Source organism: Dreissena polymorpha, chromosome 6 (assembly GCF_020536995.1).
Source record: "Dreissena polymorpha isolate Duluth1 chromosome 6, UMN_Dpol_1.0, whole genome shotgun sequence".
In the NCBI taxonomy this organism is placed as follows: domain Eukaryota; kingdom Metazoa; phylum Mollusca; class Bivalvia; order Myida; family Dreissenidae; genus Dreissena; species Dreissena polymorpha.
The window spans coordinates 15,974,524-15,988,070 of NC_068360.1; the positions used below are offsets into that span (position 1 = coordinate 15,974,524).

At 34.3% G+C, this 13,547-nt stretch overlaps 1 protein-coding gene across 1 annotated transcript in view; it reads right to left on the bottom strand.

The window, feature by feature from the left end:
- The window catches only part of LOC127834336 (fibrillin-2-like), a 121,919-nt gene that overhangs the window by 71,302 nt on the left and 37,070 nt on the right, over nucleotides 1-13,547 (bottom strand). The window contains exons 33-43 of the mRNA XM_052360082.1: nucleotides 12,225-12,344; nucleotides 10,139-10,255; nucleotides 9,042-9,158; nucleotides 8,076-8,192; nucleotides 7,436-7,552; nucleotides 6,437-6,553; nucleotides 6,011-6,127; nucleotides 4,869-4,985; nucleotides 4,044-4,160; nucleotides 3,155-3,271; nucleotides 2,153-2,269 (exon numbers count right to left, since the gene is read on the bottom strand). Of these exons, the coding sequence (XP_052216042.1) occupies nucleotides 2,153-2,269; nucleotides 3,155-3,271; nucleotides 4,044-4,160; nucleotides 4,869-4,985; nucleotides 6,011-6,127; nucleotides 6,437-6,553; nucleotides 7,436-7,552; nucleotides 8,076-8,192; nucleotides 9,042-9,158; nucleotides 10,139-10,255; nucleotides 12,225-12,344 (1,290 nt within the window). The remainder of the gene's footprint in view (nucleotides 1-2,152; nucleotides 2,270-3,154; nucleotides 3,272-4,043; nucleotides 4,161-4,868; nucleotides 4,986-6,010; nucleotides 6,128-6,436; nucleotides 6,554-7,435; nucleotides 7,553-8,075; nucleotides 8,193-9,041; nucleotides 9,159-10,138; nucleotides 10,256-12,224; nucleotides 12,345-13,547) is intronic.

The window sequence follows — 13,547 nt, forward strand, 5'->3', positions numbered from 1 at the left end:
TCATCACTTTTTGGATGGTACCTTGTCCCTTTTTCGTTCTTATCTTAGTCAAAGACAACAATGCGTTAAACTAGGAACTAGTTTTTCTAACTCTCTTACTATTAAGAGTGGTGTCCCTCAAGGTTCTATTTTGGGCCCTCTCTTGTTTCTAATTTATGTAAATGATATTGGGTTAGTACTACACCAATCAGACATAGACTTGTATGCTGATGACTCGACACTTTATGCTGCAGGGGCCAATCCTTTAGAAATTCAGACTAACTTACAAAATGATATTTATTCCGTACAAAAATAGTGCACCCTCAATAACATGGTGATAAACCATAATAAATCAAAATGCATGCTTATTGGCTCGAAACAAAAAAATAAAACATATCAACATTGATCTAAAAATAGATAATAATGCTATTGCAACTGTCACTAGCCATAATATATGGGACTTTATATCGACAAACATCTGCAATGGAAAGTGCACATTGATAAAACATGCTCTAAAATAAGTATTAAAATAACTCTGCTAAAAAAGATATCAAATTATCTCACTTTTGATGTGAAGAAATTATTTTCTAATTCATATATTCCAACCACTTTCGATTACTGCTGTACGATCTGGGGCAACGCTAATAAAACCAATTTAACAAAAGTAAATGTTTTACAAAACGCGCAGCGAAAGTCATTCTACAAAAGCCAAATAAAACACCATCCAAAGAATTGTTTCTACAGCTGAATTGGCTCTCGTTTAATAATAGATGTAAATACCACACGGCAATCTTAATATATAAATGTGTCACCAATCAGAATATTTAAATAATATTAAAATTGTTTCTCAAAATCAAAAATATAACTTAAGATCTGCCACCCATAACGATATTGTTAATACCAAAGCGAATACAGGTTATAAGAAACGAGCTTTTTCATACCATTGCATGGATATTTGGAACAGTATACCAATTGGAATAAGAATGGCATACTCTATCTCTGCTTTTAACAGGCAATATAAAACACATTGATTTTCTAATCAATGATATGTCATATTATTTTCTAATCAATGATATTTCATGTGTGTCTGTCTGAAAAGCAAAATGTATGTTATGTATGGGTGTAAAAATATTGTTTGAATGTTTTACTTGTTATAGACATATATGTGTATGTTATTTTAAGAAGGCCACATGGTAAAAAAGTATTGATTCATCTGCATAATATGTATAATGTGTCATTGTCTTTATGTGTAACCTTTAACAAATAAAGCTATTATTATTATTATTATTGTTATTATTGTTATTATTATTATCATTATTATTATTATTATTATTATTATTATTACAAGATATTGTGCAATTTGTTGTTTCGTTACAGGAAGCCAAATGCATCCGGTCAATTATATTGTAATGGTTGGATTATTACAGAAGGCATTCATGATGAGTTCATATAAGCCTCGTTCAAGAAACAATCGACGCATGCATGCGCGTACAGTTTCGGTCTTTATTAGCCTGTGCAGACCGCTCAAGCTAATCATGAACGACAATATCCGCTGTTATTGTACATGTATTTTGGTTAAAGGACGTCTCTTAACCAAAATCCAGATTGGGGCAAAGGTGTCGTCCTTGATAAGCCTGTGTGTAATGCACGGGCTAATCTTGGACTACAATTCACGCATGTGCATCAAACCCCGTGTTCTCAGAGCGAGGCTCACTTTCAATGCTGTTTAATGAGTTAAGACTTTAAAAGTACCATTACTACAAAACTTTCCTGTCCAGCCTGGATCACAGATACACGCGTATGATCCCTCCGAATAAACACAGGTGCCATGAACACAGGTATGGGTCGCATTAATGCATTCGTTGTTGTCTACAAAAACATCCCATGGGATATGTGTCCACTTGCGGATACTATATATGTAGACTTATTCAAATGTTTTATATCAAATCACAAACAAAAAACATTAACATGAATAATGCGCATCAAATGTGTTTACAGTCCGTGTTCAGAGAAAAGAAACGCGATAGTTATCCATGGTAAAGTGCGGTATACCGTTCCAGATAAAGCACTTTGACACAAATACTTGTTGCCTTCATAATGAAAAGCTAATGTACCAATAACATGTGTTTGCGTTTGGAAATAGCACAAAATATGAAACCGTGGTTTATCATACCATTACTGCAAAACGTTCCTGTCCAACCAGGGTCGCATTTGCAAGCGTACGAACCATCTGTATTTTCGCAGGTACCGTGTGCGCATGCGTGAATCTGTTCGACGCATTCATTGATATCTATGCGAGAAAAAACATATGCGCCGTTTTAATGAAAGCGGTGATGCTTTGTAGTTAACGTAGATAATATATGTAGACCAATATACAAGAATGTAATTTCTTTGGAACAAATTAATAATGTAGTACCGTTTTAAATTGATATATAAACAGCTGGTATTTCGCACACAGACAGTCACGGATGAGTATTAAATAAAATATGTTTATCAGAGCGTTGTTTGGAATAACCCAGATATTATGCAAATAAAACGTCAAGCATTACACCACTCGCTAAATAAAACAATAATTATTATAATAATGCGAGGAATTATAAAATGTGTTATAAATTGGTTGTATTGATCATAAATTATGCTACCATTGTGTCGGGTATGAGTGTGTAAAAAGCAAAAGGAATTTGTTTAAAGTAATATAAATACTCAAACTCAACTAATATTTCGCAAAATATTTCGTAAAATTAAGTTTACTCGTAAAACATAAGTGTTCGTTATAGTAATAGCCAACATTTCAACGCTAGGTGTGGTCTGGTAACATAGATTTAATAAGATACAAAATGCTCGTTCGATTTTTTTTTTGTGGCAAAATGAACACTAAGTTGGTAAATGAATGATTTTTTAATATATTGTCCACAAAAAAAATACTTTTGTATCTTGTTAAATCTATGTTACCAGACCACATCTAGCGTTGAAATTTTGGCTATTGCTATAAGGAGCACTGTTTATTATGTGTTAACTTTATTCTTCGAAATAGTGTACGAAATATTCGTTAATTTTTAGGGTTTATGTGGACTAATAAATCGCTTTATGTGATATAAAAAATAAACACATCTCATGGCCTTTTTAAAACTTTTTTTTCGCGCAATGAACAATACAGAATACAACTCAGTCCTACCGGTATCACATAGCTGACCTGTCCAACCGGGTTCACAGGTACATACATAGGTACCATTGGTGTTATTGCAAGTTCCGTGTTTACAGGGATTAGGCAGCAGGAGACATTCGTTGACGTCTATTAGAGAACGAATTTTAGGGTGCTTTAATCCTTCAATATAAGGTACCGTTGATATTCATTTCAAGAACATAACATAATTACAGATATAATTAGGATAGCAGGGATAACTTCGATTAATTTCAAATATCAAGGCCTGAATTCATAATTCAACTATTGCACAAAGTGTTATGAGAAAAAAGAATATACTACAAACTGGTTTATTCCATGATTTAATGATAAAATACTATTATGTACACACTCTATATGAAATATAAATATGAAAACCATTGCTTTTTATATAAAAAAACATTTGAATGAATAACCTTCGCAGACGAAAGTTGTTAATATTAACGTATGTTTCATTTTAATAAGGATGTTTTATACAGGAAGTGATACCACTTAACGAACAAACTAGCTAACAGTTATTTTTGTTTTATACATAACAGTAAGTATTATGTGGATAACCAACATGTATTAAAGACTATGACTGTCTTAGGTTTACTTTATTATTCACAGTTCAGAAAACACAAATATATACGAACCACTGTCATACAGTAAAGCAGTTTACTGCTCAAATTCATATTATACTAGTGCATAGCATACTTGTGTGCATAGCAAAGTTGTGAATTTGTTGTTTATCACTTTATTTTAAAACTCTCAACCGTCCTGTACATTGTCAAACTCATATATCGGCATGATAACCTCAAAATAATGTATTCGCTTTATTGCAGTGGCAGATCTAGAGCTTTAAGTACGTTACAATCTACACAAAATACAAACACATGTGTACCTTTGTCACACAACTTCCCTTCCCAGCCAGGTTCACAATTGCACATAAAGGAGCCACCGGTGTTATTACATGTACCATGTAGACAGGGGATTGTAGGCTGGACACATTCGTTAATATCTGTAAAATGAAACATTTACCAAATAATTTATTTGTATCGTTGTGTAAACCATATCTGATTTATGATGAAAAACCAATTACTTGAAACCGTTGGAAATAACGGTTGCGCTCCGTGTAATTTGCATAAATGGAACCACTAGTATTACGCAATAATTATTGAGTACTTGAGTAACCATATAGTTGCGTATGTATGTAAGTGTCGAGTTGCTACATAATGCCTCACAGAATTAACGTGTTAACATTAATCATAAACAAATGGCACACTAAGGATTGAATCTATATACATTCAAAGAATCCCATGAAACAAAAAGTACGCGTTTTCGAAAGTAGACAATTACATACATTTTTAACGTGTTTATATGATGATGTACTTATGACGGGTAACGTAGATTATTTGAGTCGTGTTCTGAGAAAACTGGGCATAATGCATGTGCGTAAAGTGTAGTACCGGATTAGTCTGTGCAGTCCGCACAGGCTTATCAGGGACGACACTTTCCGCATAGGCTAATCAGGGACGACACTTTCCGCTTTTATGACATTTTTTTGTTAAAATGAAGTGTATTCTACACGAAAATCCAGTTAAGGCGGAAAGTGTTGTCCCTGATTAGCCTGTGCGGACTGCACAGGCTAATCTTGGATGACACTTTACGCACATGTATTATGCCCAGTTTGTTCAGAACGCGACTCATTATATAAATTTCCACATACCAATATCACAAAACTCTCCTGTCCAACCTGTTTGACAATTGCATATGTATGAACCATTTACGCCTTCACAGAAGCCGTGTGCGCATGCGTGTGTCGGATTGGCGCAGTTGTTTGTATCTGTACACAAAATATTTAACGGAAAGTTATGAATGTTGCTTATTTTAATATTTCTACAAAACATGTCCATCCGTAAATATTTCATACAGTAAAACTAGGTATTAAATATGGATAATACAACGTTGAATTGTACTTACAAATATGGATACTACAACGTTGAAGTGCACTTATAATGTGTTTAACATATTTACAGCTAGTTTACATTTAACAACATATTGTGCAATCTGTTGTTTCATAACAGGAAACAAAAATGCATCCGGGCAATTATCTTGTAATTATCTGGTAATCACATAAGACATTTCGTTTAAGATCATAGATTTTTAGGTTTCATTTCATAATACATTAGGCTTTAAGCACATGAGTACACATGTATATAATACACGATGTAGTCAAGTACATAAAGACATATAAATATCAAATGAGCCTCGTTCATGAATTACTGGGCTAATGCATGTACGTTAAGTGTCGCCTTTTATTAACAGACATAGACACAGTTTATTTGTGTCTTGTTCTGAGAAAATTGGGCTTAATGCATGTGCGTAGAGTGTCGTTCCAGATTAGCCTGTGCAGTCCGCACAGGCTAATCAGGGACGTAACTTTCCACTTTAATGGTATTTTTAGTTTCAAGGAAGTCCCTCCTTGCCGAAAATCAAGTTTAGGCGGAAAGTGTGTTCCCTGATTAGCATGTGCGGACTGCACAGGCTAATCTGGGACAACACTTCACGCACATGCATTATGACCAGTTTTCTCAGAACAAGACACATTTAGACATATACACACGTGCCTCGTCTTCATACTTAAGTAAACTCTGAAGTATACACATTATTTCGTGCAATTCGCTCAGGCTTATCATGAACGACAATTTCTGCTTTTACTTTATATGATTTTTTGTTTAAAGGATGTCTCTTAACGAAAATCAAGTTAGGGGAAAAGTTGTCGTCTTTGATTAGCCTGTGCGCAACGCTCAGTTCTCAGAGCGAGGCTCAATTTAAATGCTGTTTAATGAGTTGAGGCTTTAAACGTACCATTACTACAAAACTTTCCTGTCCAGCCTGGATCACAGATACACGCGTATGATCCCTCCGAATTAACACAGGTACCATGAACACAGGTATGGGTCGCATTAATGCATTCGTTGTTGTCTACAAAAACATCCCATGGGATATGTGTCCACGTGCGGATACTATATATGTAGACATGACTTATTCAAATGTTTTATATCAAATCACAAACAAAACACATTAACATGAATAATGCGCATCAAATGTGTTTACAGTCCGTGTTCAGAGAAAAGAAACGCGAAAGTTATCCATGGTAAAGTGCGGTATACCGTTCCAGATAAAGCACTTTGACACAAATACTTGTTGCCTTCATAATGAAAGGCTAATGTACCAATAACATGTGTTTGCGTTTGGAAATAGCACAAAATATGAAACCGTGGTTTATCATACCATTATTGCAAAACGTTCCTGTCCAACCAGGGTCGCATTTGCAAGCGTACGAACCATCTGTATTTTCGCAGGTACCGTGTGCGCATGCGTGAATCTGTTCGACGCATTCATTGATATCTACGCGAGAAAAAACATATGCGCCTTTTTAATGAAAGCGGTGATGCTTTGTAGTTAACGTAGATAATATATGTAGACCAATATACAAGAATGTAATTTCTTTGGAACAAATTAATAATGTAGTACCGTTTTAAATTGATATATAAACAGCTGGTATTTCGCACACAGACAGTCACGGATGAGTATTAAATAAAATATGTTTATCAGAGCGTTGTTTGGAATAACCCAGATATTATGCAAATAAAACGTCAAGCATTACACCACTCGCTAAATAAAACAATAATTATTATAATAATGCGAGGAATTATAAAATGTGTTATAAATTGGTTGTATTGATCATAAATTATGCTACCTTTGTGTCGGGTATGAGTGTGTAAAAAGCAAAAGGAATTTGTTTAAAGTAATATAAATACTCAAACTCAACTAATATTGCGCAAAATATTTCATAAAATAAAGATTACTCGTAAAACATAAGTGTTCGTTAAAGTAATAGCCAACATTTCAACGCTAGGTGTGGTCTGGTAACATAGATTTAATAAGATACAAAATGCTCGTTCGATTTTTGTGTGGCAAAATAAACACTAAGTTGGTTAATGAATGATTTTTTAATATATTGTCCACAAAAAAAATACTTTTGTATCTTGCTAAATCTATGTTACCAGACCACATCTAGCGTTGAAATTTTGGCTATTGCTATAAGGAGCACTGTTTATTATGTGTTAACTTTATTCTTCGAAATATTGTACGAAATATTCGTTAATTTTTAGGGTTTATGTGGACTAATAAATCGCTTTATGTGATATAAAAAATAAACACATCTCATGGCCTTTTTAAATCTTTTTTTTCGCGCAATGAACAAAACAGAATACATTTCAGTCCTACCGGTATCACATAGCTGACCTGTCCAACCGGGTTCACAGGTACATACATAGGTACCATTGGTGTTATTGCAAGTTCCGTGTTTACAGGGATTAGGCAGCAGGAGACATTCGTTGACGTCTATTAGAGAACGAATTTTAGGGTGCTTTAATCCTTCAATATAAGGTACCGTTGATATTCATTTCAAGAACATAACATAATTATAGATATAATTAGGATAGCAGGGATAACTTCGATTAATTTCAAATATTAAGGCCTGTATTCATAATTCAACTATTACACAAAGTGTAATGAGAAAAAAAGAATATACTTCAAACTGTTTTATTCCATGATTTAATGATAAAATACTATTATGTACTCACTCTATATGAAATAAAAATATGAAAACCACTGCTTTTTATATTAAAACATTGGAATGAATAACCTTCGCAGACGAAAGTTGTTAAAATTAACGTATGTTTCAATTTAATAAGGATGTTTTATACTGGAAGTGATACCACTGAACGAACAAACTAGCTAACAGTTATTTTTGTTTTATACATAACATTAAGTATTATGTGGATAACCAACATGTATTAAAGCACATTAATGTCTTAGGTTTACTTTATTATTCACAGGTCAGAAAACACAACTATATACGAACCACTGTCACAATAAAGTCCTGACCATCCAGACGTGCAGTTACACGTATATGAACCGGGCTCGTTTGTGCACGTGCCGTGTGCGCATGGATTGGAAAGCGCTGCACATTCGTCAATATCTACGAAGATTGTATTGAAATAATGGTTTCATAATTCCAAACACAAAACCTCTGGCACATCATCGCTTAACACTTTTAATATATGTAATTATAATGTCCAAATATGTGTTGTATTGTTTTTTATTTGTGTTTGAGATGCAGATGAGCAGTTGAGCCTTGTTCTGGGAATATTGGGCTTAATGCATGTGCGTAAAGCGTCTTCACGGATTATCGTGTGCGGAGGAAACTTTCTCCCTAAACACGATTTCTGCTAAGAAAAGACTTCCGTTAAAGGCAAAATACCTTTAAAGCGCAAGGTGTCGTCCCTGATTAGTCTGTGAGAACCACATACGCTAATCTGGGACGACACTGTAAGCACATGCATTTAGTCCATTTTTCTAAAGACGAGTCTCGATTGTCAATTGTATCGCTTAATCATTACATGTGGCTAGGGGGCACTGAATACACATATCCCTAATTTATACGCCTTATAAATTAAAACGACCTGAATCATACGAAAAACACATACTTTGTTTGAACGTATACAAACACTTGTAACATGAACTTAGTCATATAGAAATGGGCCGTGCTCTGTGAAGAGGGGGTTTAATGCATGTGCGTAAAGTGTCGTCTCAGATTAGCCTGTGTAGTCCTCATAGGCCTATCAGGGGCGACACTTTCCGCCTTAACTTGATGTTTTATAAGAAGAGACTTTCTTGAAACGAAAAATATCATAAAAACGGAAAGTGTCGTCCCTGATTAGCCGGACTGCACAGGCTAATCTGGGACGACACTTTACGCACACGCATTAAACCCTTTTTCACAGAGCAAGGCCAAAATATATGTAGCTGTAGGCGCATTTGCACGTACCGGTATCGCAAAGAGCACCGGACCATCCGGATTGACAATAACACGAATAGGAGCCATTTGAATTCTCACACGAACCATTTTGGCATCTATGAATCTTCTCTATGCATTCGTTAATATCTGTATGCGATGAAGAAAGCAGCGTGATATCTTATTAGAATTTTCATTTTATTTTTAGAGCAACACCCCATAAACAACATACATAAATTGAAAGCTTAAAATATTTATATTGTAAAAAATCAAATTCGTGAACATGAATCTGCATTGTTTTAAATAAAGTCATGAACCACAATTTTTTTTTTTAACTACCTTAACTAAAAGTTCACATTTGAAAAAATAAGAACGCTACTGTGTATTGTTAATGGTTATAACAAATATGCTTTAAAGGGACCTTTTCACGTTTTGATAAATTCACAAAATTGAAAAAAAAAGGTTTCAGATTTGCAAATGTTTGTAGTTATGATGTTTGCGAGGCTACCGCATTACTGACCATTTACTATGCTCGAAAGTATCCATTACATGTATATTTTGACGATTTAAAAACTTTATAAATTATAAAACGTTACAAACGCAAAACGATTGAATAATTTGGGGGGTTCTGCTGTTATCATTATATTTTGTGACAATACGAGGAATTTCTTATATAAAGTGTAAAATGCAAAATGAGGTATGTTTTCACGGATGGCCGAGTGGTATAAGTCTTTTATTCAAAGGGTCAGTCATTCGAGTCCAATCTATAGTAACTTTCTTATTTCCTTAATTATTTTTTTGCTGTAGCAATTTAGTTCAAATGTTTTCATTTATCAATTCCAAGCATTTAAAGGCCTTAATACTGACAAACTTCAATACTTGCCAAAATCTGTTAAAAGGTCTCTTTAAACATACATTCCACCTTCGCATAACTTTATTGATAAATAATAGTTTTTAAGTAATGTCGCTGTATTTTCTTTTAATTTCAATGACATACATAATACAATAAATGGCATCAATTTTGTAAAAATATACTCACACATTTATGGGACATAGGTCATAAATAAATTACCGCACTCCTTATTATAGTTAATATCAAATGATAACACAGGTACAAGTATAAATCCAACCTTTGTCGCACAGTGGTCCAGTCCAGCCAGTCTCACACTTGCAGCTATAGGCACCTACTGTATTCTCACATCGCCCATGACCGCAATCAAACAACCCTTCTAGGCATTCGTTAACGTCTGAATATATCAGTCATGTACGCATGCAAACTATAACTTTCAGGATTTATTTTCAAGAATCGTCAGAATTAGCATAGTGTCCTTAGAGTAATACTTTTACTATTTGTTAAGTATTTGTTTAAATATAACACGAAATATTCTGATCAGTTTTGAATCGTTTAAATTTAGCAAATTATTGTAGAAACGCACTTCTTATTTGTTAAGTTCTTAATTGAACATATTTCTATGGCAAGCGGTTCGACGCATAATCCCAAGAAACTAGGTTTCCCATGAGAACCTAGGTTCTCAGAATGAGAACCTAGGTTCTCATGAGAACCAAGGTTGTCAAATAAGAACCTAGGTTATCATGAAAATCTAGGTTCTGATTTGAAAACTTGGGTTCTTGAAGCCATGTGCAATCTTCAAGCGAGAACCTACGTTCTCATTCTGAGAACCTAGGTTCTCATGAGAAACCTAGTTTCTTGGGATTATGCGTCGAACCGCAAAACTAAGTTTCTCATGAGAACCGAACCTAGGTTCTCAGGATGAGAACCTAGGTTCTCATGAGAAGCTACGTTTTCAAATGAGAACCTAGGTTCTCATGAAAACCTAGGTTCTCATTTGACAACTTAGATTCTTGAAGCCATGTGCAATCTTAAAGCGAGAACCTAGGTTCTCATGAGAACCTAGGTTTTCAAATGAGAACCTAGGTTCTCGTTTGAAAAATTGGGTTCTTGAAGCCATGTGCAATCTTCAAGCGAGAACCTAGGTTCTCATTCTGAGAACCTAGGTTCTCATGAGAAACCTTGTTTCTTGGGATTATGCGTCGAACCGCAAAACTAGGTTTCTCATGAGAACCGAACCTAGGTTCTCAGGATGAGAACCTAGGTTCTCATGAGAACCTAGGTTTTCAAACGAGAACCTAGGTTCTCATGAAAACCTAGGTTCTAATTTGAAAACTTGGGTTCTAGAAGCCATGTGCAATCTTCAAGCGAGAACCTAGGTTCTCATTCTGAGAACCTAGGTTCTCATGAGAAACCTAGTTTCTTGGGATTATGCGTCGAACCGCTTGCCATAGATTTCTTAATCCATATGCAATTTTGAACAAAACGTGAACACATTCTGAGATTACGTCAAACATTTACATTTTACTATCACTTGTCTCGGCGTCAGCACGATGCGCAATTGCTAAATTATTTCAAATGCCAGTCCCACATAACTACTTCTAAGATTCCATTTGCCCGCCGTCTATATTACTAGTAAGATAAGAATTCGAAAGAAATATAAAGGTGTTATTGACATGCATTAGAATCCACAGATACTTTGTTAAGAAGGAGAGGTGTATATAATTTAACTACTGCTATTCTTCTACACTAAACAGTATACAATTATTACATAATTACAATAATCGTAAATATTGTAAGTTAAATAATTCTAAAATAATTTATAAATAAGAAATTATTCCCATTTAGAGCACATGCTCTTTTTTTCAAATAAATAAGCTAAAAACAAACAAAACAAGACACAGATTGTGTTAATAGTTATGAAGTCATTCAATTATAATGTCAAGTCGTGCCTCTAAAAAGTGTTATACTACCTGTTACAATATGAAATTTATAGATCTAAATATGAACGGTAATACTTGTCTACAACTTTACGAAATATTGGTATTGACTTCAAGTTTTGTTAAAATATTAATGTAATGGTTATAAATGAGATCTAATATCAAACAAATGAACATTAATATTGACCTCGAAATTTGTTTAACCCATTTATGCCTAGTGGACTCTCCTTCTAAATTGGATCAATTTATTTCCAAAATTAGGGATGTCTAGTAAAGTTATTTATATATTTAGAATATTTCTTACAGAAATTCCTTTAAGCAAACATCATGCGGCGTCTCATCTGGGTCTTCGCTTTTTGCCAAGGCCTTTTTCAAGACGCTAGGCATAAATGGGTTGAATGAAAAATGTTGCCTTATATGACAAACCTTGGTCACAGTACCGTCCAGTCGTGCCTACCCGACACGTGCACGTGTATGAGCCCAAGGTGTTCACGCACGTGGACATGTTCATGCACGTGTGGGTCATCGAGGAGCACTCGTCCACGTCTGCAAATTAATATGAACCGCGCTCTGAGAAAACCGGACTTAATTCATGTGCTTAAAGTGTCGTCCCAGATTAGCGTGTGCAGCGTTCACAAGCTAATCAGAGACGACACTTTCCGCCAAAACTTGATGCGCGTTAAAAAGAGACTTCATTTAAAAGAAAAAAATCATAAAAGAAGAAATATAGGACGAATCATAATGTTTTAGTTTGTATGCAATGTATTCATTCATACAAGTGAATTCCTTTTTCATACACTAGTACACAATAACAAGAACGAGTTTTTAAATTCCAAGATATAAACACATTATTTTTAGACGCTCATTTGAAGCCATAATTTGACATTTAAGCATTGAAATATAAGCATAATACGTTTAACACAAACCTTGTCATATTCTTTGCAGGTATTTGTAGCATACAAAGTAATAACAGTACAGAACAGAACAGACAGTTTATTGTGACTTACACATAAGTACATCGTCTTTAATGCATATAATTATAAATAAAGTAATGTCACGTGTCAGAATACTATGAAGGTAACCAAATCATTATAACTATGTATGTTTGTTAGTAGGTTAAATGAAATTTAAGAACTAACTTAAATGCAATTTCTAAACAAAATAAGAACAGAGAACAATAACTATTTTGAACAGAAGAAGCATAATAATTGTAAAGGCAGAAAAAACAAGTTATAACGTTTAATTTACTTTGGTAATGCATGTTTTGAATATCAAGTTTATTTAATTTAATTTTTGTTCCGATATAGCAACTAATGTATATAGAATGCTAAATTCCATTAAAAATAGTGTGATTATCTGCAAGCATGTACAATTATTATCTTTCTTATCAGATTTTTAAAATCCTAATGTATAAACATCCTAGTCTGTATGTGGTCGTGAACGTATTGATTATAATTGTATTCTGGTAGATTGATATTTATTTCCACCAAACATTTTAGCCGCGCTTTGGGAAAACGGGGCGTAATACATTTGCGTAAAGTGTTCGCACGGGCTAATCAGGAACGACACTGTCCGTTTTCAATGAATCTTTCGTTTAAGGGAATACTCTTCCATAGCGAAAATCTAGTTAAGGCGTAGAAGGCATCCCTGATTATCCTGTGCATAATACACAGGCTAATCTGGGACGGCACTTTACGCACATGCATGAAGCCCGTTTTATGAGTGCGCGGCTTATATGGATTATCTGTA